Raw genomic sequence first — 27074 nt, 5'->3', positions numbered from 1 at the left:
AATTGAGGGGAGGCAGCAGAAAAGAATACAATAAAAGAAGCTATTTAGAACATTTCTGGCTGTGAATGTTTAAACCATTATCCGTTAATTAATGCTAGTTCCTTTTTGAGTAAGCAACAGGACTGGTATAGTACATCTGCACACCTATATACTAGCTAGTTGTCGTTTAATCATTTGCCAGATTGTAGTTCCATGCTTCCATAGCAATCACATCTTACTGCTGTGGTCTGCTTAAAGCCAGACTTCTCATAAAGAGTTAGCATCTATAATCTTCATATAAAAACTGCATACAGTGCAACTGAGTAGAATGTTTTTACACACACATGTAAAAATGTGGTTTTATACTCATTTTTTTCGACCAATACAGAAAATGCTGTATGCATCAGCAGACAGGGAAAGAAAAAAAATATCCCTAACCAATGCTACAGATCAAGTTTTTCCTGCATCCTGAAAAGACTCAAAAATGTGCTTAAAACCATTGAAAGATTTTCAAGTGCAATTTGAGTAAGCTGACTGGAATCGTGTTGTCAAATTCAAGCCCCATTTAAACACAGAAAGAAATCTTAAAAAAAATTATTCCAGAAAACAACTGAAGTGTAAGTTTGTCATATATTTGTTAAAGTGTCTTGATTTGACACTTTGTTTTCTATAAATACTCTCAAATAAAAGCCATTAAAAAGAAAGATTTTGTTCAAGCCAAGACTTTTAGGATGGAGCTGGCCCCTGTGTTCTGAAGCTATTATTATCATCCTGAAATAAGTATTTTAACAGAGCTGGACAGGACAAGTCACTTCAGTGTTTTCCAAAACCTTCATTTTTCACATGAAGTTCAAATGGAAAGTCTTTTTTTCCCCCTCCATGTGTTTCATAGTAATAAAGATCTACTACATACTTTTTAGACTATCTGTGGTTTTGGTAGGTAGATTACTCATTGAGGTAATCACGAATTAAAGCTTTTTGTTTTGATAAAAGTCCTTGAATTCTTTCATCATCTCCTCATTAGCTCATGTTAACTAGCTCCTTCCCTTGCCCCCGCACTTGAATAGCACACCCAAATATAACTTCCACAGGAAGTCTGCACAAGACACCACTGAGACTGCTTCAAGGACAAAACACCTGCCATTTCCCACTTCACAAAGGTAAGATTTTAAGTCTCAGCATGACCTCTGGCATGCATATATAAATCTAAAATTCACCCATCATTCTTTCATCAAAATACATACTTTCTAATTACAGAAAATTATCACAGAAGGACCATTACAGATGTACAAGAGAAATATGTCATGGTCCAAACAAGATTTCCATCTTCCACATAGTATCTTACTATCTTCTCCTTCTCTGACCCTCCCTCATCCACACCTCGAGTTTTATAAAGCCTGGTACCTTACATCTCACAAAACATCGTTCTAGTTGATCACATAAGTGATTTCAGTGGCTATGACTCCAAGACAAAGTAATAAGCATCAAATTAACACAATTAGCAAAAAGGTGAGAGCAACATGTTTGCAAGCTTAAAAATACAAACTTTTACCTCAGTTGTAATGCTACTGGCAGTTGTATTTTAAGTATATCCAATTTTCCAGCAAAATGGTGTAAGCAAAACTCTTCAGTTAGCAAAGCAGAAACACTGCATGAACTGCAACTTCATCAACAAATTTCAGAACATCATTTCAGTGAGGCATGTGCTGTTAAAGAGAGCCCAGGTTTCTAAATTTCAAGGCAACTAGACTTTAAAATAAGTTCACTTTCATAGTTTAGAACCAGAACAAACCATGTCCAAACTACATATTCAAATTTTTATAAAAATTAAGGTTTAACATTTATTTTACATCTAGCTTTCCACATCCACATGGGGACAAGGAATCAGAATGTACATAACTATAAGCAGTGCATAAGTGGTGCCAGTGCGAAGTCACAGATGCACAATAAAGTGATAGTACAAGACTAGAGAAAATGAAGCTATGGATGTTAAGAATGGAGACAAAAAAAAAAAATCAAACAAGGAAAAAATATGAAGGAAGAGGGCAGGAAAGAGGAGAGCCGGATGTTTAATAATGCCCTTGTTGCTGCAAAGATAAACTAATGGCACAAGACAGTGTTTCTTGTAGAACAAAAATCCAATAGCAATGAGTCTTTATTCACGTTTAGTCACCTGACATGAGGAAAGTGTCTGTTGCATTAAAATAGTCATCAATGTAAATGGCAGCATGGCTGAACAAGTCCTTTTCAATGGTAACGAACATCCCACATAGTAAAGTCACTTCAACACAGCCTCATGACAATTCCCACATCAAAACAGTACTTTATTTTATATTTTTTTGCCTCATCATTACTCCCACATTAAGATCTTTCAGCTGTCAAGTGTACAAGGTGAAGAAAAAGGTTCTCAGTCAGCAAACACAGGTGCATCAGGAAGTATCTCCACAATACACCACTTCAGATCTGCTGGGTCCCAAGTCCATCCTTGAACGCTGAGCTCCCAGCACCAAGTGTAGCACACTACTAAGGCTACACTACTATGTTAGCTTATTAATTCTGCATACATCAGGCCGAACAATGTGTCAACCTGCAACAGACTGAGCATTATAACTGAAAATGGCAAAAGATTCACTCTATTGAACTTTACATCATTATTTGATGTTAAACAATGAGGCAAATCCCAACAGTATATACAAAAACCAGCTTTGCTTTTACAAAAGATTTTGTTTCCCATATTGATTAATCCAGGCAGCTAACTCATTGGTTTATGCAACTTTATTGAAGAAAATAAATCAATTACTAGTAGAGCTATTAGTTGATCACTCATCCATTGACAACTTGCATCATTTATTCAGTGCTATATTAAACAGTGTTTTGGAAGACAGATTAACTAATAGCTCCAAGCCTCCTAACAAAATTTAAATGAATTACAAAAATGTTCTTAGACCCTATTTTGGAATACAAGGGATGTTTGACTTCCAATTTCCATTCTCTGTAAAACAAGAACTGGTCATTCCTTTATTGACATGCATAAGATACATCACATTTTCTGTTCTGCTGATGCTATAGATTCAGTACCAATTCTCCAGACACACCAGTTATGAGCAAAAGTATATAATAAAACCTCAGTTCTCTAACACTGGAAGGTTTGGAACAAGATGGATGTTGCTACAGCAATGTTACTTCTTTGATGGGAGAAAATTGAACATCCATCTCCCCTCCCCCCTTCAGGTGATATCTTCAGCATCTGTTAGAGCAGTGAGGAATGTTTGTTTTTAATCTCATAACCAAGTTAGAATGAAGACATTGGCCACATAATACACATGCTCCATTAAAAAAAATTCTGAATCTTGGGCAATTGTTCCTGTGTAACTACTTTACAGATTCTAAAAGCAGTTATTGTCCAAAGCTGGAAGAACTAAAGTCTTCTCAGATGAGCATGTGCATGAATGGAAGGAGGTAAACAAAAAAATAAAAAAAGATGAGGTCTGATAGGGGAGCAGCCGGATAAGAAAATCAAAAAAGGAACAGTAATTTAAAGTTTATTCCAGCTATAATGCAGGTTATTCTGACTTAAAGGTAGCATCACATGGCATACTTCTGAGTCCATTCCCGAGATATTCTGTTGTACCTGCAAACAAACCCAGGAATTGTTAGTGTCAGCATGAAAATAACAATTTCCTAAACAGTTAATTCTTAAGTACCACTTTATCCCCATCTCCCTATTCTCTTCACACCAAGTGAAGTCTCCTTCTGTACTAAGATATACTTGAACTGAGAAAACTGAACAAATCCCTCCCTAGACTAACTAGGATATTCTCTAATTTATATGAAACACTTCAAATTCAAGACAAGCAGATCTGCTAGAAGTCTGTTACAAAAAACTACTGAAGGGGAAGGAACAGAGACCACCTGGGGTGGGAGAGGCAAGGGGAGCATTTTGTTTAAATATTGTCCTTAGGTAAAGATTACAGAGTATCACATGCCATAAGTAAAGATTACTTGGTTAATAATATCATTGGATACAGAATGTCTATTTTCCCATTTTAGAGTAAAACTATTCTCTTTCCACATGAATGTACTGCTCAAACAATTTTAAAAAAGGATGTCAGAAGAATATTTAAGAACACTACTTCCACAGGAATTGAGCTGACAATTAGTTTATACTTAACTCCATGCTTGTCAGTAAGAAGTTAATTTTCAACTACACAAGCAGAACATAATCCCCATACATTTTCCTAGTTTATACGTAGAAGACAGACACTGCTGAGTAATAAAAAGTTGAAATTTGGATTCCCTAAATTCAGCCATGTTTATGCATGAGGTCTCACTACAGGGCACCACTTTTAATAAAACTCCAACAAAATCTGGGTAAATACTTACCAGAACAAGTTGACAAGCTGGCTCAAAACTTGGTAATTATTTCATACTATCTTTTTTTTTTTTGGCCATGCAAGAGCAGTATCGGTGAGAAATAGTGACTAGCCAATACGTTTCACACTAACCAGAGACCAAGCTGTTAAATATCGAAGTTCAGTAACTGGTACATCCACTATCTGTTAGTCAATCCAGTGCCTTAGAGCATGCAGCACCCAAGTGCTGACAAGTTTTCATTTTGTTAAATGCACCATAATGTGCAGATATTCTTACCCTACAGCATAGCGTATTTCTCTGTCCACTCTCTTGCTAACCTATTGTACCTAATTGGACAAGTATATTTAGCATTAATATGTGTATATATATATATAAATATATATAAAAATATATAAACCAAACAAAGTCTACTTCATATGATTCTACCTGTGCAAAATGTTAAAAACACGTAAGAAAAAAAAGTTGTTTCAACACAGATAGGAAAACATTTATGTAGCCTTTTTTTCAAGGGGACCACCAAAATTAAAGGCCAAGCCGCTACCAAAAGAAAGCACCAAAATAACAAAGCTATCTTTTCCTCAATTCGAAGATCTAACTATATTTTATTTATGCATGGTAAGCAAAAAACTGGGCAATACATACTATAAAATACTGCCACACATGTGAGTGGCAGTATGTGAGAACCCACAATTTCAGGTACTAAGCCCCTTTGTTCTTAAATTACACGCTACCAAGAATAGGTACTTCTTTGACACGCAAGTTCTCTGCATCCCAGATTTTCACAAAAGGCTCACTCAACACAATTGCTGTCTGACAATGCACTCTTAGAAAGTTTGTTAAAATATTAGTCTTACGCAACTCTGTACTTACTTGTCTCTGTCTGTTTTATAGATACGTGCAATCTCTGGCACTAGTGGGTCATCTGGATTTGGATCACATAACAGTGAACAAATGGATAAGAGAACTGTAAAGAGAAAAAGAATTCTCAATAGCAAAACAGGAGCAACAGTCTCAGAAACAATGGAGCACAGATCTTTGCATTAGCACAGTGTTGGCACAGGAGAGAACCTAAAAAGCCTTTTTGTGATATACAAATTTGTAACCTACTCTAAATAAGAAGCCCAGAACAACTTAAAAGTTTGTAAGAACTATTTGTTTCCTATTTCCCAATACTTACAGCTGTCAGTAAGCACACTTGAGAACAGCACTGTTGTCCCCTGCACTATGACGCAATGTAGCAGCCAACAAAAGCACATTATGTATTCTGATGACAGGCATATTCCGTGGTTTTAATCACTAAAACTAGAATTTCACGTATTCTGATGACCACCATATTCCATGGTTTTAATCGCTAAAACCAGAACTTCCTAACTAAAAATATTTTTTTTAAAGTCAGACTGAATTCTTTCTCTGTTGTATGTAAGATAGCAATACCCTGATCTGCATTGATAAAACTACATGTATGTTGTAAAATAAAGGAGTAACGCTGTTGTAGGCAGCTATGAGGACTTCGCCCTCTACTCTCACAGCAGCTTTGAAAGAAAAACAATAGTGACAGCATTAAAATGTAGGGAACCACATTCAAATCACAAACCTACTCCTTGGACAGACAGGAATTACAAGTTCTATAGACAAAGGAGCACTTTGATTGATCTTTTGAAGCCACAGTGACCAGTGGCTTTGAGGCAAAACGAAATCTGATCATCATGAAAATACTTGAGAATTAACTGCTATTTACTATAGTAAAACAAGGAAAGCTACAAAGCTTCAACAGCAGCACATCATCCATTTTTCCTGAAGTAGAATCAGTAAGCTCAGTTCATGAAGTAATGTAATACAATGCCAGTGCACAGTGGCAGAAAGCAACACGTATCAATAACAGTTTGCTTTTATTCATCTAGCACAGAGATATGCTAATATAACTCTTCGTGTAATTCTAGACAGACTCAGTCAAAAAACTATGCAGATTTCATTATTAAAAACTGACAAATTAATCTTAATTAATATGCAAGTGTGTATCTACATGGACAGCTGCAAACAAGCAGTTTCTCAGCCTTAGCTCAAATACACCACCACAGGCCTGTTTCAATCCAAATGCTGGCAAATTCCTCTGGGACCAAGCTAGTAAGCTCTGCTAAGAATACTGAAGCAAGTAAGTGGCCAGACAAGGCCTTAAACAACCACGTAGCAGAAGGTGTGAGAAAAAACAAATATCCATTAAAAACGCAGTAAGATATCATTATCAAATTGGCAACACACAGGCTAGAATGAGTAAGGGAAATCAAGAGAGAGGTAAGAACTCAAGACAATCAAAGCTAAAAGCACATTATTCAACACGAGATGGAAACATTTCTCCTTCACGAAAGTTACCTTTAGAAATAGTTAAAGCAGGAGACCACTGTGATCTTAGAATATCAAGACAAATGCTGCCATTACTGTTAATATTTGGATGATAGATTCTTGTTGTAAATGCAACCTGCAACAGAAAAAAAAAAAAAAGAAAAAAAGCAGAGTGTGTTTTGGTCTGTGACGACAATGACATCGCCCTTTCTTCTCAGTCAAGCTATTAGTCAACTGAATTTACTCTAAAAGAAAGGGATTAAGCAGCTAAACTGCATCAAATTCATGGAAATGCACCCAAGCTGCAACCTCTCAGTTTCCAATTCCATTTCAAACAGAGACAGGGCAAGTATGAGGCTGTATTTTAATCACAGGTGCCTACATCATGATGAAGACACTCAACAGAAGTGCCTGAACCACAGTAACACTGCTATCACAGAGCTAAAGAACTTCAAACATTGAGCTCACTTCAAGTGTGCACTTTCATATTGACTGAAAATTAGAAGACAATGCTAGCAGCTGATAAAGCTACCAAAAAAGCGTTATTTCGCAATTACTGCCAAATTCTAACAGATACCATCTTCACTAATTTTAGGCACTCAGCAAACTAATCCCTATCCATAGTGTCACATTAGTATAGAGCAACCCAAACGGCTACACTGTAATACTTGACAGTCCCCTCAGCAAGAATTGTATTACAATAACACAAAGCTAATGAGTTTTCCTATCAATTAAGAAAAACAGAAATAAAACCAAACATCATTCCAAGACATTCAGAATTCACATATATGAATTTGCTCCTAAAAATACATGCTAACACACCCATTCTTGTGGTAGTCAGAGAGGGACCTAGCCATCTAATATACTGTAAGAACGTGTGAAAAGAAGTGAAAACTTGACAATATTACAACACAGATGCTGAAAGTTTCTGCCCCGCACTTGGTTCTTTAAAAAGCACTAATTTCACAAATAATAAAGCAATACTGACCTTAGGTGGTTTGAAAGGGTAGTCTGTAGGAAAGTGAATTGTCAAGAAGAATACACCACCCTGATATGGACTGTCATTCTGCCAAAGCAAACAAATAATACTCCTATTATCATCTTTAGGACACTGAAGATGTTGCTTTTAAACAAATAAAAGGAGAGGACTGTTTAATCCACCAATACAAGAGAGATGCAATTAACATTCAGTTACTGCTTCCTAAGGTAAGCGATACAGAACGCATACAGGTCAGTTTCTGTATGGACCTCTCCAAGCTAATGCTTCATAGAAAACAGCTTCTCTGACAATCCACTCAGGACAACTTGGCAAAAGCATCCAAATGCCTCTGAGACAGCTCCAAGAAGTAGCGTTAACAGAGCTGGGTCCTGTCAGGTTCAAAAACCTCAAGTTCTGTGTTTGGAGCTTATTTGTTACAACCACCCAAGTTGACAGTGGTCAGGGACAGCTCTAAGGGCCTCCCATTCCCTCCTAAATTCTGTCCTTGGTTTAGGCGTTGCTCAGCCCTGCAGAAAACCTACGAATACAGAGCTAACTCCTTGTTCCTTGGGAAAAAAAAAAAAAAACCAACAAAAAATTCCCCCAAAAAACCACCACCAAAAAAACCCCCAACAAAAACAAAACACCCCACCCCCAAAGAAAAAAAAAACCATAAAGATTAAAGTGAATTCTTCCTCCCTTTCTGTATTAGAAATTCACTGTAATCTAGTATGGAAGAGTATTTTACATTTCCCTACTCCAAGGAAACAATTATGGGGATAATACATTCAGGCATTAACTATTAGCAGTAAATCAACATGTGGAAGTAAAAAAGCTGATAGTAAGCAGAGAATAAACAGAGTGACTAAATTACTAAGTCAACTTAATGACTAAGTTACTAGTTATGAGAACAAAGTTGTAAGAAGTTTTTAGTTGAAACTACAACTAAATTTCTGAAAAAGAGCTAACAATTTCATTGTTTAACCTGAAGACTACAATGCTTTTAATTCCAGATTCAGGGCTAGGGAAAATGAATTAGACACACACAGAGCACACTCCTGAATTATTTGTAAATTGAATTTTCATATTAATTGCAAGAACATTTCACCAGTGTGAGGAAATAACTACATCTTTCTTAGTTAAATACTAGAAAATGGAATCCTGCAACACAAGGGACAAAAACCAGAAAACATGTAGTTTATACCCTAAGCAGTCTCTGCTGAAAACCTAGCAATCAAGATTATAATCTCTTGCATTTGCAGATACTATGTGAGGCCTTGAGGAGCCAGAAAGCAACTGTTTTACTGCACATATTCTGGGGATACATTTTAGCAATTACAGAAACCCCTCTTAGAATGTGTTAAACCAATGCAAGCTCTCTTACATCTAAGAAAATCACAGCCTGTATAATACCCTATTGCAGAGGCAGAAGGCCAGATGACTGGTTCTAAAATACTCATCTGTTACTAAAGGCACTAAGCAACACCACAGGAGCACTAGAACTACTAACACCACACTTCTGTCAGGATACTGCCTGATCTTGAAACAGGAAAGCAGACCTTTTGGCACCACAAAAACCATATGGCAAAAAAGGAGCTGTACATTATTAAACCAGAAAGGGAAGCTAAGAATAATAATAATCCCAATTTAAAATCAATTCATGTTTAATACCTTATGACCACGCAGACACCAGCCGCATAATATCATACTCAGTATAGTGCAGAACATTCCTTGCCATTTAAGCATGAATATAGCAATTAAACAATTTTATATTTTTGAGGCGCCTAGTTACAATCAATGAGGACCAGGGACTTTGGAATGGACAGCCACTTTTCCAGTCGGGTGAACCTCTAATAAGCACATTTTCCATAGCAATCTCCTAAAACTGCACTTGTAGCTATATATAAAGTCAGGGCAATTCAGCATCACTGATATTTAATTCCTACTCTGTAGCATCACCAGAAGCATCACATTGTGGCTGCAGGTCTCCTGGCATCCAGTATTTGTCGTCTTAAGTTACAGAAGGCTGTTTTCTAAATATAGATAACCAGCCCTGAGAACTCCAGATGTCAAGTGTTTGCAGGTTAGGTTTTCAGTAAAGGCAAACATTTGCCGCCTTTATTCTAACAAGGAAAAAGTCACATTCAGGTTTCAGATGCTTACTGAACATTTAACACAGACTTTCTTCCTCCAGTCATAACTGGAGCCACACATTTTAGTGACTTTTTCCCTTCTATTCTTAGAACTATTCAAGATCTCAGTACATGACAACAGACCAAACAAGGATTCCCTGTTCCATTCTAAGATCCACACAAAAGCATCCCAAATAATTCCTGACACTGGGACCAGCTCCTAGTACAAAGTTCATGCTAGATTCAAACTTTAGAAAAAGTTAAATGCAAATGAAGTTTCTAGATATTAAGTGGTAATGCCTAACATTGCTCTAGAGATCATTTCAGCGGAAATGCAAGTCCTCATAAAACATTCTAGCAATAAAATAATCATCAGCAGCCTGATTTTTTCCCCCTCCTTCATTTTCTGTTACTGTAAGAAGTACCTCTAGAACTAAAGCCTGATAAGGGGAGTTAAAAAAAAGTAGAACAAAAACCCCCAGTCTCCTCCTGAATAAGAACTACCAGTTTAATATTACATCACAAGAATTAGGATACTTACAGGTCCCATAATTGTGGCTTGCCAATGAAACACTACAAAAGAAAAACTCCGCATTATTATCTATGCATGATATGCTTTGAGTTAGCAGAGTAGAACACAAAACTTAAGGTTACTTACTGTCATCTCCAACGGGACCTGCTGAACACTGTGCTGGAGGATCACGGGCTAGGTCACTAAGTTCCTTTAGGAAAAACAAACAAAACTGTTCAGAGAGGAACACTAATGAACTCAGTCTTTTTCACTTTATGTCCAGCAAAAACCTTTAATAGTTTTTCCATATACAAACACAGAAGAATGTGCAATAACAGCCATTAGAACAACTAGATCAGTACCAAAACTGTCTTTATAAAAGACAATGAACACCAAAACTAGCTATGAAGGTTAACAGCTACAATGACTATGCTTTTCCAAATAAATATCACTACTGTAAAGACACCCCTGCTGAAGAAGGGACAGAAAAGAGAGCGGGGGACACAGCCTGAAGTGGGCAAAGTCTAACCACTTTCTGATCAAGATTTTCAAGGATTCAGTCTTAGAGAGAAGCCTGAAGTGAGAAGAAAGAAAGCAATTAATGAGTCTTCATGAAACAGAAAGCACTGTATGTGTAACATCTGATATTAAAAACCAGAACAGAAAGAAAAAAAAAAAAACAACCTGACAAACTGACACAGAAACTCAGCCTCATTTTCGCCACTACCTCCAGCAGGGATACATCTTGCACAGATTGAAGTAGACAGGAAAATTAAAGAGGCTGACAAGTCTTAGAATCAGGCAAAATATCCATATTTTTTAATTTTAAACTTCACATTTAAGACAAATATGCCTTTAAAATTCTGAATAACTGAGCTGCAGAAGCAGTTCCCTCCCTCCCCATTACAGCGGGAATGAAAACAGAAACTTCAGATGGAGGATTCCTTGTGTAGTATCAAAGAAACTCAGCATTAATTTGTTTAAACACTCTGCAAGTTACTTGTTTGGACAGTGTCTTTTAAAATTAAAGTTATACTTTCAGCTGAAGTATGTAACAGATACCTTCCCTCTTCCCTGCTCTCTTTTGAATCTAAAAATGGCTTCAGGAGCTTCTATAAATCTGCACTTGTCAAGGCATCTAGAAATCATGAGAAAAGGGAAAACCTTCAGTCCCTCTCCCATATATCAACAGTTGCACACAAGTTATTTTGCTACAAGTCTACACAAGCCATTAAGACAAGAACCTTCCATTACTTTTTCAGACATTTAAGAAACCCAGGCATACCTATTAAGCTGGAAACATGCATATTTGGACCAGACAGCTAACTGTTTTGCCTGGGAAGATCTTAATGTACATCCTTTAAGTTTCACAAATTCTGCACTTGATAAAAATGTAGTAAGCATAAGCCAACACAAAATGAGGAAAAAAACCCCTACGCTCCCTGTAACTTAAAACACCTTGTTCTTTGGTAAGATGATAGCTCCTGCAAACACAGAGAGAATAACACTACTTCAACATGTAGAAGTCCATATATTCAAAAAAAATCCCCCAGAACCCACACCAAAAACCAACCCCCTCAAAAACACCAAGAAAACTTAGTCCCATATTTCCCCTCCCTGCACATGCTAATTTTGATGAACTTTCCAATTAACCAGATTTCAGTTTTGCACTGGAATCAGACTGTTTTATAAAATGGAACTGTATCAGTTCTGATAAGCAATGGCACAATGAAGTTAATATTACTGTTCATTTCACTGCTGCTGTTATTTAGAAGCATGGGCAACAGCTCTTTCCAGATCATCACAGTAAATCCATTTAGAGTACATTTATCTACACTCCCCAGTTATTAATTGGGGGTCCCTGTGATAGACTTATTTCTGCCATGAAATATCACATATTAGGTCCATACGTTGTTCCGCACCCTCTAGAAAAATTCGCTAAGTTAGATTTATATTATCCATATAAAGGCAAACAAGAAATGTAAAAGAACCTTCAGATAAAAAGCTTTTTAATTTTCAGGGTGGATTGTTTTTTTTTTTCCCCCCCATTTAACAAATACAGCAGGTTTCGTTAATCAGGCTTATTTCTCATCTAAATATATTTTCCAGTTCTAAGAATAATCAATCATTTCCAAAATCTGAGAGAAAAAAAAAAAAGGAGATATTTTGTCCCTTAAAATAAGCTGTCGCAATAGAATAAGCAGAAAGACACAAATATTACTATTTCAATGTAGTTGTGTAGTTATTACTGGGTTATTTGAATTAATTGGGGAAGATGATCAGATCCTACTTTTTTTAAACTATCACAGGGACTAAGAATTATGAAAAGGCTCTTTATGCAGTTTATGAAAATTACAAAAATTAGTAGCATGAAGACAAGGACAAGAAAAGATCAGCATAAAGTGGAGTGTCACAGGTATGTGCATTAGACTAGAAAGCTTTTCAAAAGGTACTACTATCTTCAGAGAAATAAGAAATCAGTACTCAAAAATAGTGTTTTAACACAGCAGGAAAATTAGAATATAACAATAATTCAACTAGGAAAAGTAAATAAGTAGGATTGCAAGTGTAAGACAAATATTAATAAGTTCTGATGAAAAATTTGTCCAAAAAACCCCTTCAGTAATATTAAGAATAATTTACAAGCTGATACACACAAGTCTTACTATTCCAGTCTCGTCGTTTCAAAATACATGTCCATATAGTTACGCATTTTAACCACTTGAACTGTTCTAGAGAACAAACAAGCACCTATTTTCATAAGCTAAAGGACTAGCTAAAGGACTAAAGTTTTGTCTAGGCCAAAAAACTTCAGTAAAAAACCTAACTGTGCTAAACAAAGCAGTTCAAAATACCGGTAAGGTTAGGAACACATGGTAAACCACTCAGCATTTCAACCACAGAGCAAATAATTTAACCACTGAATTCAGAAAGAAAAAAAGCTGAGGCAGCACACATGCTTGTAGTATTTGCTTCTCTTAGGTACTATGGTCAGAAGAGTAAAGTTTGGAGTAAAGCTGTTTGCTTCAGCAGAGTGTGAAGTGTCATGGAAGAACTCGGGCAAACGTGAAATAAACACTGGCAAGCTTTGCCTGCTTACAGTAACACCAGACCCATTTTGTCTCCCTGTTAATTGTGCGACACTTCACATCCACACAAAAGGAGGGAGGCTTTTTGCAACAAGGGAATGGAAAGTTCTCTGTGTAGCTTTAAAAAGTGCCTCCTTCTGAAAGCTACAACTCTGCTGAATCCAACAGGCAAACTGGAATAACTGGAAACTAAACAAGCAGGGGCACATGGGCTGTGATATCTGGAGCCCAGTTGAAGCATTTCATTCAAGGAAAGGGAGGAGCTTTTTTTTTTTTTTTAAAGCTTCCCACTCAGCAGCAGAAACACAAACTGACTGACCTTCCTTCTCAGCTTAACAATCTAGGGCAACTATTCTATAACAGGAAAATATTTAATCTCAAAAATATTTCTGACATCAAAACTAAGTTTCATCATTTCCATGAGTTGATTAAAAAAATAATTTTTAAGAAATCGGCTCATAATTATTCCCCTGCTTTCACCCATTTCTGACCAAGAGGTAAAGACCATGTTAGGTTTCATTTTACAAAGCAGATTTTAACTAGTATTTTTGAATTTAAAAATGTTCCCAAGCATTGCTCTGTAAAATTTCTACATCTAAGGGCTTTATGCTTCTAATATTTCTTCTGCTGCAATACTATCACCAACTTTGTTTCTTTTTGTTCACATTCAGTTTCAGTAGTGCTTTCCTTTGTCAAGGGCTACTAAGCTACATCCCAAACTTTCTTAAAAATCCCCAAAGTAGAACCCACATTTTTCTGGAATCAGCTGGTATAGTTTTTCACTTTACAGGTGGCTTAAGAAAAAAATATAAATTTCCAAGAAGTAAATTCCAAAGACTTTACATAGAAACAATAAGCCAAATTTCAGGGTTCAGAGTGATGCGTTATATGCCTATCGGAAAGGATTAGTCTTGAATTACAACCGTGACTAGTAGTCTCTGGCACTGCCGGAGGCTTCCGGTGTAGCTCCAGCACATCACCATTTCTGTGTCCCAGTTTCCAAATATAAAGTTGTGATAGTTCCTACCTCTCCACAAGGATGATTAGTCACCTAGAATTTTACAGATTTAAACACTGTTTAAGGAGTAAGCGCCAATGCTACTGTTAAAGGACAACGGTAATGTAGCATATACAAGAAGCAATACATGTACAATTTTACAACAGAGTTTTGGAAAACTGAGAGATAACTGGAAATACAGCATCAGTACCTGTCACTGCAACAGACCAACCTGCTTTAAAACAAATTCAACACCATGGTCTTCTGCCAGTTTCACATTAAGACTGTAGCAAGACATAGTTTACTGGTGAAACAGCCCCATTCTTAATCGTCTCTATTCTCTTTCTCTATAAATTCATCAAAAAGCTAACAAAAAAACCCCCATTTTTTTCAAGAAAAAAATGCTTATAAAAGCTCATCTGCTTGTTCTGCATGAATATAATCATAACTAACATAGAAAATATGGCTTATGCTTCAAGTGATGATCCAAAACATTGACATGATAGTACGAATGCAGGACTACAACCCTGTTATAGCCCACAAAAGTGTCTGGTGTTTTTTTTTTTGTTTTTTTTTTTTAACAGAAAAGCTGCTAAAAACCCCTCAAACAACTCCTCTCTACCAGCTACTTAAGAGACTACAGAAATCATTTAAAGGATGAAGAAAACTTAAAGAATGACAAACGATACCTCATCCAAATATGCATGAGCAAGACAGTGAAGGAAAATACTTAAGGGAACTAGTTGCTTTTCTAACAGAAGTTTTCAGGTCTCAGCAAATTCAGTAAGAAATGACAGCCTGATGTCTACCAAGCTGCCTTCCTGCAAGGTACCAAGTAGAGCAGCATCTGAGTCAGCTCCTTCTCTTCCCATTTGTCAGAATTCATACTCCCTGTGGCACTACTGCTACATTTTTCTAGTTTCAGCTGGAAATAGCCAGGGATTATTTTTAATGATAGTAGCAGCTGACTTAAATACAGAGTGACAGAAGATCACTCATTTTCCTCCACAGGCATAGACTCACAGTTAGATTTAATATCGGTTTGTAAAGATTTAATATTGGTTTATAACAAAATTATTTGTTAAAATTATATACTGCAGCTCTCTGGTTTGTAGTCAAGAAAGCATAATGGAAAAAATGGGGTTAATTTGCTTTAAGTTTCCAGACAATAACTCATTCTACCTTGGAGGGCATGAAAGGTGATATGCAGTTAAATCAGAAGTTTAAATTAAAAAAAAAAAAAAAAAAAAAAGAAGCAGAAGAAAAAAAAGAACACTTAAGCCAAACAAAAATCAAAAAATCAACATTTATAAATTTGAGTGCTTGTCTAATGTTGTCTATGTCAAACAGGTTATTTCAAGCTCTAAGCATCCAAAAATTGATCACTGCATTAGTCTCACTCATTAGCTCACAGTTGAAAACAGCTTTAAAAAAGAAGGAAGGATTGGAAGCAGCTATAAAGGGAGGGGAAGAACATTTAAGCCTGTTTGAAGATTAAGAAGTGTCAACCAGCAAAGAACTACTGCCTCATCCCACACACCTGCATTTGCAACATTTGTTTCAGCATGAAAATTAATTACCCCTGGAAGCAGAAAATAACAGTTTGAAAGAACACTGAATGTGGATTTCCAAGCTGAATAAGAAAGCAATGGCACAATACACATCACAAGACAAGTGTAACCAGCAGAAAATTATCAGTTTCAAACAAGCTGGCCTTTTGGCTAACACTTAATAAATGGATAAAAACAACATATAATGACAGTGCATAATACAGAAAGATGTAGGTTCCTGTCATTTAAAAAAAGACATTAGAGCAAATATGCAGAGAAAACACATGAAGAGCAGTCACAGAAAACAGCGAGGGCTGAAGAGCACAGAATAGTTTTTCAAGAAACCCAAAACATGACCATGAATGTAACAGTTGTGATTGTCCCCATCCTGATTATTCTGCTTGTTTTATTTTTCATGGTTCTCCTTTCTCAAGCCTTCAGTACTAAATTTTTCAGGCTACACACTGCATATTGTTTGTACAATGTCTAGCAACAATATCATAATGGTATATTAAGAGACAAACATAGAAACATTCATGTTTTAAGCCTTGCATTTAAGAAAGGAAATGCCAGACTGCTGTGCAACTGTAATTAAGTCACTTTGTGTGCTTGGACTGTGATACAAACTACTCGAATGACTACACGCTATCTTTTCGAAGAACCCACCTTTCAGTACACGTCCTTTGTGAATGAGACTATTGTCTACAGCTCTTCTCATCTGTTCCGAAATTTGGAAGGTGTACAACATAGGTAATGGTTTTCAGCAGATTTCAGGGTTACTGCAGCTAAAATGGCTCTCTATTGTATTCCAACCTTTCACAGAGTTCACTGCTATAGCTGGACAGATCCAACTGGAAAAAGAGCTCAGTTACCAACTTGCTTTCTTGGTCACTCACTAAAGACATTCAGAACAAACTTAGAAAAAAAGGTGACAACTACACACCTATAGTTGTGCTTTGAACTCAAAGGTATGGCTTGTTTCCCCCAAAGTAATCAAAACCCACAGCAGCTGTCTTCCTGAAGATGAAGAAAATCTGCCTGCTTTACAAACATCAGTTCTGAGGTATTGTAACAATTACCATTCCCCGAAAATAACAGCTATTAAAACACATATGCTTAGTGTAGGATGAGAGCCATGCACATTGACTAAAGTACGTTGAAGGCTAAAGTGTGAAGTGAAGCACTGGTTAACCACCCATCCATTCAATGATAACTGGGTGTTTTAATTCTGGCATTTCCAAGCTTTTGAGTATCGGACCCTGAAACTTAGCATACTTTTCATTTGGAGGTTTTTCCTGGAAGAACCACACTGATCTTTGGTTCTGTAACCCAGGACTATAAAGCAGCCCTCAGAAAAAGTAACTGGTGTAAATGGGCCAAAAGAGAAGCAGCAACATGCACCTAGCTAAATGAAATGGAATGACCAGAAAAACAAAGGGACAGATTAAATTCGATACAGACAAATGTGAAGTGATGCACTTGGAAAGAAGTTTATATTCAAAGGAAGGCACTCTGGCCTGATGGCTACCACTCAGGAATGAGATTTTGGCATTGTGATAGACAATTTCACACAAATGCAAGCTTAACACTCATTAGATACTGGGGTTTGGCAGCATTACACGAGAGCCTTCCAACACGCTGCCCTGCAGCTTGTCACGGACACAGTAACATTACAGCCGAACCTCAGCCACCAGCATTTGACACATCAACCAGAAGCAGCACCTGTATGCGCACTGCTCTGGACTTGATGTGATCAAGGCCTCCCAGAGTTTGCCAAGCCTACAGAAACACCAACTTTGGGGACTGGTAGCATATGGGACAAGTTTTTGTAGAGAACGCAAGCAGCCTTAATTGGGCACTTGACCTCGGTAAGTCTGCACTTTCTGAATAAAGGTACAAGAATTCTCTATGTTCTCAAGGAAATGTATGGAAAGAAGGGCCATATACCAGAAAGTTATAAAATTAATATTCTAACAAATAACACATCTGTAATCAGTGTGGCGAATTCATTGTTTAGATAAATTCCAGAATAATATATTGGACTACAATTATTTAACATAATGAACTCTGCAAGTCAGCTCTGCTTTTAAAAAGCTGTCTTGACTTTTACCAGTCCGTGTTTTGTATGAATCCAAAGATGCATGTGAAAGCTATTGCAATATACCGTATGGGTATAGTCTATGAACACAACTATATGGGGATGATTACACTAGCTTATCTACAGCTGTACAATTACCCTATCATATTATGCTATTCTGTATAACTACCCTTCATAATGGTTCTGTTTTGAACAGCTAGTGGTAGAGATGCAAAACTAAGGGTCTGTCTATAGGATTAGGTACAGTTACACACAAAATCAGTTCACACTGAGCCAACAGAGTGTAAAAAAAACAACAAACCATCAAAAACTGTTTCTGGAGTGCAGCTGCTCTTACAGTTTAATTCCAGCTCAGCTATCTAAAGGACACTGATGTCCACAAGGGTCTTTAAAAGGCAAAAAAAAAAAAAAAAAAAGGAAAAAGTATTAAAAAACGTATTTATGAGCAGACTGCAACCCGAATTAGGGGAATGAAAGAGGGCCATTGCTCATCTGGCAAATTGTCATTCAGGAGATTCTCCTATATTATTCAGGGCAAGAAAAAATTAAAACTAAGGCTAAAAGGACAAACAAAGTTTGCAGTTATCTGATTTAGAGAATTATCTGGCATTATTACTCAAATAGGCCAGCAAAGGTTGGGAAATATTGCCTTAAAGCAGGACACTCATATTTACTAGAAACCAAAAAGAGCTCTTGGAAGAGCTCACAGAAGTGATGAGCACCTGGCCAACCTAACTCCAGGTTACAGAGAAACCTCGCTATAAAGTTAACTGAGAACTTAACACAGTCCTCATGCCCTCCATCAGGAAGACCAAAAGCACTTCAGCATCTGCACTAAGTTCAGCTTGCAACTCTGGTGTCCAGATGCTTGTGGAAAGGATTAAACATTTGTCTCCTCCTTTTTTTACTAGGCCCTAACATTTGCAAAGCAGTCCGCAATCCTCCCATCTTGCTTTCTTAAAACCAGAATAAAAAAACATCACAATTACGCTGGAAAAAAACTGCAGGAGATCTTGAAGATGTCTATCGTACCACACATCTCAAAGGGATGAGGTTCAGAACAAAGGCTTCCTTTACACAAAATTTTAATACTGAAGTTTACTTAAGAAGGCTCTGAACAATGTTTAAACAAAATTTAAAAAATCCCCTCTATCTATTTAGCTTTTAGTCCTGAATCCTGCAATGCTCTATTTGGCTCATTTTTCAGTATTAAACCTTGTCTACATCCAAGTGTTTTATGAAGAGCAACCAAAGGCATAAACACCATTTTAAACTTGTGAATGTTAACTTTAACTAATTTTTTTTTTTTTGCAAGGCTTCCCCAACATAACCTACCACATTTAATGCATCAGATCAGTGCCCCACAAAAAGCCCACTGAAGAGAAAGTTTTGTTTAAAAAAAGCTCCTGTACTTTCCATTTAGATTTTGAGGCATTAAATTTAGATTCAGGAAGTTTACAAAACTGTCCAGCATGTGCAACTCAGTTTAAGACTCTCTTCTGATAAAGCAAACTTGACAAAAAGCAACTGCATATAAAAATGCACTACTGACTGCAATCATATATACATCCTCACTGCTCCTTTCACTTCTTACCCCAATTTTTTTGCATATTTGCATATTTTTGCATATTATATGGCAGATTACTACATCACATCTGTCCCAGCAGAAAATGTGTGCCTGTAACTCAGCCTTTTCAATGTAAGCTATGGTATCTTAGCCTAAACTATCAACAAAAGTCAGCTTATACTGAGATATCAGACCTAATGCTGAAGTGCAGACCACACGTTCCCATCCACCAGCTCTGATGCACAGGGGAGGGACCTATACAAGAACACAGGGCAGACAGTTAAAGTAGCAAAACCTTAATTTTTGCAACAGAAAGATTTATCGCAGATCGCATATCAATGCCCTAATCTGAGTTACACAAAAGCTCTACCCTTTTCCACTCCTCCTTACCAGCTGTCACTTGACATCTCAGACAAGGTTAAGAACGTCCATCCCCTCTCTCCTTTAACAGTTCACCCTGTGGATGCACAGAAAACATCTGTGGGCAGGGGATGATGCCAGGCTAGACGTGGCCTCCACAAGGAACAGAGATGCCTTTGGCAAGAGGCAGTTTACTGGTCTGTATTCAACAGCTGCTACTTACAGCTGTTTACATCCTTCCCCCCTCCTTTACCCATTAACGTGAGCGCAAAGAAGGGCATTAGTGGTTCAGAGCTGGTTACAGACTGGGGAGGCGGTTGAAGGGAGCTCATTCTGTGGAGATCTACATGCTCTTCTGTAGAAGAAACTCACACAGGGAATAATAGCAAAAGCGTTGGCTTACTTTCAAAAACAGATCTTTAAAAGCTGGAATGATTGTAAAGAAAACATTGGCTGGACATCCTTTTTACGCTGTACATTATCCCACCCAAACCCTTAACATACTGGAGAACTCCCATTTTTAAGGTATGCAAGAAGTGCCCATCTAATGGAATATTGATCTCTGAAGTTCTGTAAATTACTTAAGTGAGATTACTATCCCCCTCTCCCCCCCATTCCAATGCACACATTTAAAGATCTATGCTGACTGGGAACTTGTTTCACAAGCACAATGCCCAGTTAACAGGAGAAATCTTTAAGTTACTGCAGTCCAGACTTTCTAGTTAAGGAAGCATCAATCTTCCTTTCTCAAAAAATGACCGCTTCTTAAAACACGTCCAAGACCTTAATAGTAAACGCCAGACTTGAATATGGGTATCAAACCTACCTAATTAAGAAGCATGATTTCCATTTTAATGATATTCATTTCGTAGTATGTCACTTCTGACTATTCAGATAAACTAAACCTTAAACAGAATTTAAGTGATGACAGCTTTCATCTGATGCTGAATAATTTTATTCTGACTTAAAAACCACTGAAGTTCTTTGATACTAGTGCTTCCCAAACTCCATTACTGAAATCTCATGATTTAAAAATCAACCACTGCCTTCTGGCTCAACATGACCCTTCTAACCACTGAGTGCCATAGCTGCACACTGCATTATCTCCTCGAGGCAGGACTTAGTCTACCCCTGGATACTCAAAATAGTTAAGGTGAATTAACCAAAATAAAAAAGGTAATTCAACACAGACAGAGAACATTCACAAAGGTTTAAAGCATTTTAACTAAGCTTAGATTAACTGCATTTCATTAGCTAGTTAATCTTAACTTTCTGAGCCCTTAAACAGACAAATCCAGACTTATTTCTGGACATTCATTCAAAGCATAAGATCAATCATGTAACTTCAAGTTATTTAACTATTTTGAGTAAGCCTAGCAAACTAAATCCAAGACTGCCTGCAAAAACAAAGTATTGTAGGTTTCATCCAGAGAAGAAAACTTAATTCCAAACAGCTTTTTCTAGTTAAGCCTTTTTTTTTTTTTTCAAATTTCACACTGAGTTCAAAAGAAAAGAGTAGCAGTTTAAAACAAAAGTAATAAGCAGGCTTTATAACTCTCCAACTGAATCACCTCTACAAAAGCCACATCTTTGGTTAAACTAATGCAGATTTCCATGCTGCGTTCATTGCTGCATATTACATCCAATCTCTGAAAAATATTATGGATGCCTCCAGGGTTAGTAGTGGTTCTTACTATGAGCATCTGGAGAAGAGGGGTTAAAGTTGCAATTAATTATACATCTAGGAATAGTGCTGGAGGCTATAGCCTTGAGGAAAATAGTTATTTAGTCTCCACTCCACCACTGTCAATGGAAGCCTTCTATCTGTACTTAAGTAGCGATAAATGGTTTTGTCACCTTCAGCCTTTAGCTTCCAGGATGCCAACTTCACTTAAGATTTTCTAATAAAATACCCCGACATAATGATGCTGACTTGTGCTATGCTTAACCGAATGGACATAAAACACAGCAGGCACAAGTTTTCTTAAGGATTTCACAGACGAGATATTTCATGCATACATCTCCTATATTAATTCTATTTTTAGCCTATCAAGATCACCGCTTAGGTCTTTTATACTACCTCACTTTAATGGATGCATATAGCAGTGATGAAATGGATGTGTATCAATGCTGTAATGTTCCCAAGTTTTCTCAATTTTATGCATTCCCAATTCCCTACTCCTACATAAATGTTTCCCTACTACCGGATCATCATCACTCAAACTGGAAGCGCCAACATGCTGCAGCAATTATAGGATGTGCTTTTAGCTGATACCACTCAACACTTCAGACCAACACAATGTGCCACCAGCATGTATCAAGCATTTAGATACAAGCTCATAAATCAATGTGAATTTGTTGGAAATTGGGGAAAAAAAAGAATTTTGGGGGCAAATTTCATCCTCAGGAAAGGAAACAGTTAAAATTAAGATGTAGGTTCACATTATTCCACAGCAAAAGCACTTGCCTGTTATAACAAAACTGCCACTCTTGTGGAAAGCAAGCCATATCAATAAAAGCAGAGTTTTACCAATCGAATGCAGGCTACCCTCAGGGCAGATGGCACAGATGTGATGAGCTCCAGCGTAACATAATCTTTCTGGGACTGGCTACGTACCTGAGAACTACTTCAGTTTGAAGAGCGCTTTATAAAGGCTGTTCCAGAAGTAGATAACCCAACACACAACACATGAATACTCTTGTGCTTTCATTTCCAAGCCAAAAGTAGAATTTGCCAGTTATGCTTTAAGTAGGGGTGGTTGTATTTTGAATATGTAACATACTTCAGATTAAATTTACACACACTAACGCAGTCTGAAATTCTGATTTACCCAGAAAAGAATTTTATTTTGCTTGATACATCAAGTCCACAAAGAGGGAGGCAGCCAAACAGACTGAAAATACCTTCACTGGTGCATTTGGGACGTCATCTGCTGCAGGAGACAATGAATTCTAGTCCTGACAGGTAATACCACAAGTCAGACTAAATCAGCTATGTGTGATTACAATGTTCTGAGGTCCTGGTCTCTCTTTAGCCTGTTCTGATCGAGTGTCAACAACATACCACAAGGAAGCAGAGACTTTCAAGGTCTGATCTGTGACCTTATGATTGGAAGACAGGGGAGCCCAGCTCACTGGTGACAGAATGCCATTCTCTGGCTTTACCGGTTGGCAAGATTAAAAATCTAAATTCACAACCACCTTGTTACAAAATTGGCCCTGCTATTTTTTGATTTCAGCCTCAACCCCAGTCAACATTCATATCAGAAACCATGCTTGGGAAGAAAGCAACTTGCAAGCAATGGTTTCAGTCTAGCAAAACATCACTTTCCAGGTTGGCAAATACAAAATCAAAACTGTAAACCCTATGTGAATTTGGAAGTGCATCTTGTAGCGTGGAATGATTAAATTGATTAAAAATAGCACCTTCAAAAAACTGACCAAACCCAACCAAAAAACCCAAACAAAACCAAACAAACAAAAAAAGAACCCTAACCCAACCGTCTCACCAATCCTGAACTCTAGCACTGTGCAAAGGAAGAAGCTTGCTACTACACAGTGCCGTAGAGCGTAAGGACCAATACAGGACAAGAGGCTGCACACAACAGGCCCAAACCTTCAAGTCAAAGAGATGACTTATTGATTCAAGAGTCACACTGACTCGCTTAAAGGTTTTGACTACCAGATTACTACGTAAAGTGGGGGCTTGCCTTGGTTTATATTTGACAATAAATTCTTACCTGCAGCGCCTGAACGTGTTTCATAAGCATGAGCTGATGACAAAGCATACCAGGGAGTATCCTAGCTGTGTTTCAACTCAAATGATATCATCCACTAATACAGGGGAACAAGTTCTGATGGCAGATTCAAAAGGAATTGTTTTGAAATTCTTGTGAGAGCATAGCCGTAATTCAAAGACAATCCATTGAGCTAGCACTAATCCAGAACAGATTTAAAATTTTCAGGGATAACAGAACTATCCTTTCACTAATAAATTATAAATAACCTCACTTTGACTAAAATATGCCCACAAGCACTGCCAAAGAGATGTGAAATTACAGTAAGACTAATACGTGGCGAACTTTATACACCATCTATAAAAGGTGTTTTCTGCACCAAAGTTTAGTTCGCCGATTTCAGGACCCGCTGACTTTCTGCCATCTTGCCAGGCTACGAGATGACCAAGAAACTCCTCTCAGCTCTTGAAATACGTAAATGCTCCACGTAGCTCGCGTAGGAGCACAGATCAACAGCGACTTCCCGGTAACGCCACTGCGCTCCCATCGCGTTTGCAATTACATCCCAGCAATTCCCAAACCCGAAGCGCTGCCGCCGAGAAACCCTGAAGCAGCCCAAGCGCAATCTCAGGTCAGGAGCCTTCCTCCCTGGGAGAGGTTTTAAAAAAAAAAAACACCCCCCCCCCCCCCACCAAACAACAAAAACCAAACCACCAACTAACAAACCAAAAAAACTTCCATCACCTCGGCATTTTTTCCGAGTTAGCCGCGAAGTTACTCCACCCGGCTTCGATTGTGCAACGGGGAGGCGGCGGCGGCGCGGTGCGCGCTCCCGCCCGGCGCGGGGGGCGAGGCGAGGCGAGGCGAGGCGAGGCGGCAGGCAGGCGAGGCGATCCCCGGGCGGCGGGAGGGCCGAGCCGGCCCCGGGGCAGAGGGCGGGGGGAACGCGAGGAGAGGATGGCACCGCGGCAGCTGCTCCGGAGTCGACGGGAGCGCGGACGCGCGTGTGTGTGTGTGTCATGTTATTGCAGAAAGCGAGAGATCCCGGAAAGAGCCCGAACTAGGCGAACCCGCCGCCATCTTACAATGCGGGAAAGAAGTTGCACGCCAGAGGGAAGAGACCGGCCCGAGAGGCCGGCTGCCTGCCCCGGGGAGGGCCGTGATCGCACCGAAAGCCCCTCCGCCGCACACGGACCGGCACCATCCGGGCCGGCCGGCGGCGGAGGGGCAGCGGCGGCGACGCCACCGCCGCGGCGGGGCGGCTCCGGGTTGCGCTGACATTTGAGCGTCCCCGGGAACTGCCGCTCCCCGCCCGCGGGACCGGCGCCGCCCGCGCCCCGGCCCCAACCGAACCACCCCGCCGCCCTCCGGGGCCCTGGCCGACCTCCGAGGTCCCGGGCCTAGGCCCGAAGAGAGCGGCCTCACCGCCCCAGCCGGGCCGCGGCCTCGCCGGAAGGAGCCGGCCGCTGCCCGGCCTCGCTCCGCCAGCCTCCCGCCTACCCCTTACCCCCCCCGCCGAGCCCGGCTAGCGCACCCCCGGACCCGTGCCCCTCTCCTCTCGGGGCGGGGTGGGGGGGGGTGGGGGGAGGAAAAACAAAAAATAAAAATAAAAAGAGACCGAAGGGGGGAAGGCGGGGGGGGGGGGAGAGCGGGGGACAGGCGGAGGAGGAGCCGCGGCGCTCACCTTGTTGATGCGTTTCAGCGCCATTGTGTGCGAGTGCCGCCGCCGCCGGGCCCGTCTGTGCGCCGCGGTGACTCCGCGCTCCGCTCGCGCCGAGGGGGGGCCGGGAGGGAGGGAGCAAGCGAGGAGGAGGAGGAGGAGGAGGGGGAGGGGGAGGAAGGCGGAGAGGGGGGAGGGGGCAGCCGCGCTTCTCCTTCCTCCGGAAACAGCCGAGGGGGGCGCCCGACCGGAGCGCGGCGGCCGCCCAGAGTCCTGCCTGCCTGCGGGCAGCTAGGCCGTGCGCCGGGGAAGCCGCCGGGAGGAGCACTGCGCCCGCCCAGCCGGCCCGCCGCGCTGCTTCGCCGCCTCCCGTCAGCGCCGGGAGGAAGAAGGGGGCGGGGAAGGGGGCAAAGCCGAGAGGCGCCGCCCGCCCGAGAGAGAGGGCGCGAGAGCCCAGCACCGCCACCGCCGCTGGCCAGGCCTAGACGCCGCGGGAGGGCGGGAGGGAGGCGGAGCCGGCGGGGCGGGGCGGGGCGAGGCGAGACACGCCGCCGCCGCCAGCGGCGCCCCTACTCGGGGCGGGACTAGCGCCGCCAGGCAGGCCAGGCGCATGCGCCGCGTGCGTGCGCTGTGGCTCAACCCCGCCGAAGGAGGGGGACGATCTCGCGAGCGGTAGGCGCCGGTGCCGCGCCGGCGCGCGGGGAGGCAGAGGCGGGGGAAGAGGAAGGAAGGGTCTGGGGCTTCCCGCGGTCGCCCCGGCGAGGGCGGCGGCGCCGCAGTGGTGCCGCCGCCCTGCGTCCTGCCGCCGCCCGAGCGGGAGTGCTCGGGGGTTCCGCCTCTGGCACGGGCCCGCGGCAGCCGCCTGCGCGCGGCGGCGCGCACCGCTGACGACAAGCCGCCGCCGCCCTCCCACGAAATGGCGGCGGCCGGATCTACATCTGTGCGGCGGAGGTGTCCCTCCGCGCGTTAAGCGGGGCCTCGGCTGTCCGTCAGCGCCGGGGGGGTGACACCGGGAGGGGAGGCGGGGCTGGCTCGCCCGCGGCTTGGGCATCGCCTGACCCCGGGCTCGGCGCCGGAGGCGCTTCTCGCGCCCCGAGGCCCCTGTTCCCTCGCCCGCCCGTGTGGCTGCGCGGCGGGCGGCTGGGAAGGGGCTAGTTGGAGCGGCGGCGCGGCGAGGAGCGGGGCTGAGGCGTCCTGCCGCCTCGAGAGCAGCAACAGCAAGGGCTTGGCGATGCGCGCCGCCGCGGGGCTCGGCGGGAGGCGGAGTGCCTGGAAGCGGGGCAAGGAGGGCGCCTCGGCGGGAGCCCTAAAACGAAGGGGTTTGCATGTATCGCTGGTGCCAGGGATACAGCTAAAGGCCTGCTCTTGCCCGGGAGAGAAGCAGCACCGACGAGGAGTGCAGGCCCGGTGTGAGAGTAACGGGCCCGGAGTAGCATATCGGCACATGCAAGTAAACCAAGCCGAGTTTCTCAGCGTAGGGAAAAAAACCACTACCAAAGGGAAGATACAGCAACACGGGCTGTCTGCACAAGGGCCAGGCTCATCAATTACTTAATCTGCAGTGATACCTTCTGTGACACTTCCAGCTCCTTGGAGGCTTTTTATTTTGTGCAGCACGGGGCAACAAATCGTTGTCACATAGGCTCTTTTTTTTCTCAATAGTAATAAATTGTGTAGGTTTATGCATAGTTGTGTACGTGA

At 40.8% G+C, this 27074-nt stretch overlaps 1 protein-coding gene across 4 annotated transcripts; it reads right to left on the bottom strand.

Annotated features, from left to right (window-relative positions):
- Positions 1–2116: 2116 nt before the first annotated feature.
- UBE2D3 (ubiquitin conjugating enzyme E2 D3) lies at positions 2117–25733 on the bottom strand. Of its 4 annotated transcripts, none has more exons than XM_052775333.1 (8): positions 25398–25733; positions 10463–10526; positions 10346–10377; positions 7682–7759; positions 6724–6829; positions 5224–5317; positions 4630–4679; positions 2117–3610 (listed from the first exon to the last, which is right to left on the bottom strand). In XM_052775333.1, the coding sequence occupies exons 1-7, from the start codon at positions 25419–25421 to the stop codon at positions 4631–4633; spliced, it is 447 nt and encodes a 148-aa protein (XP_052631293.1). In that variant the 5' UTR covers positions 25422–25733; the 3' UTR covers positions 2117–3610; position 4630. The 4 variants fall into 4 exon arrangements, with proteins under 4 accessions (XP_052631293.1, XP_052631295.1, XP_052631287.1 ...); XM_052775335.1 differs by lacking the exon at positions 25398–25733 and adding an exon at positions 24458–24566; XM_052775327.1 differs by lacking the exon at positions 25398–25733 and adding an exon at positions 14634–14714.
- Positions 25734–27074: the final 1341 nt, after the last annotated feature.

The sequence above is a fragment of the Harpia harpyja genome, chromosome 2 (genome assembly GCF_026419915.1).
Source record: "Harpia harpyja isolate bHarHar1 chromosome 2, bHarHar1 primary haplotype, whole genome shotgun sequence".
In the NCBI taxonomy this organism is placed as follows: domain Eukaryota; kingdom Metazoa; phylum Chordata; class Aves; order Accipitriformes; family Accipitridae; genus Harpia; species Harpia harpyja.
This window is presented reverse-complemented; position numbering and strand designations above follow the sequence as displayed.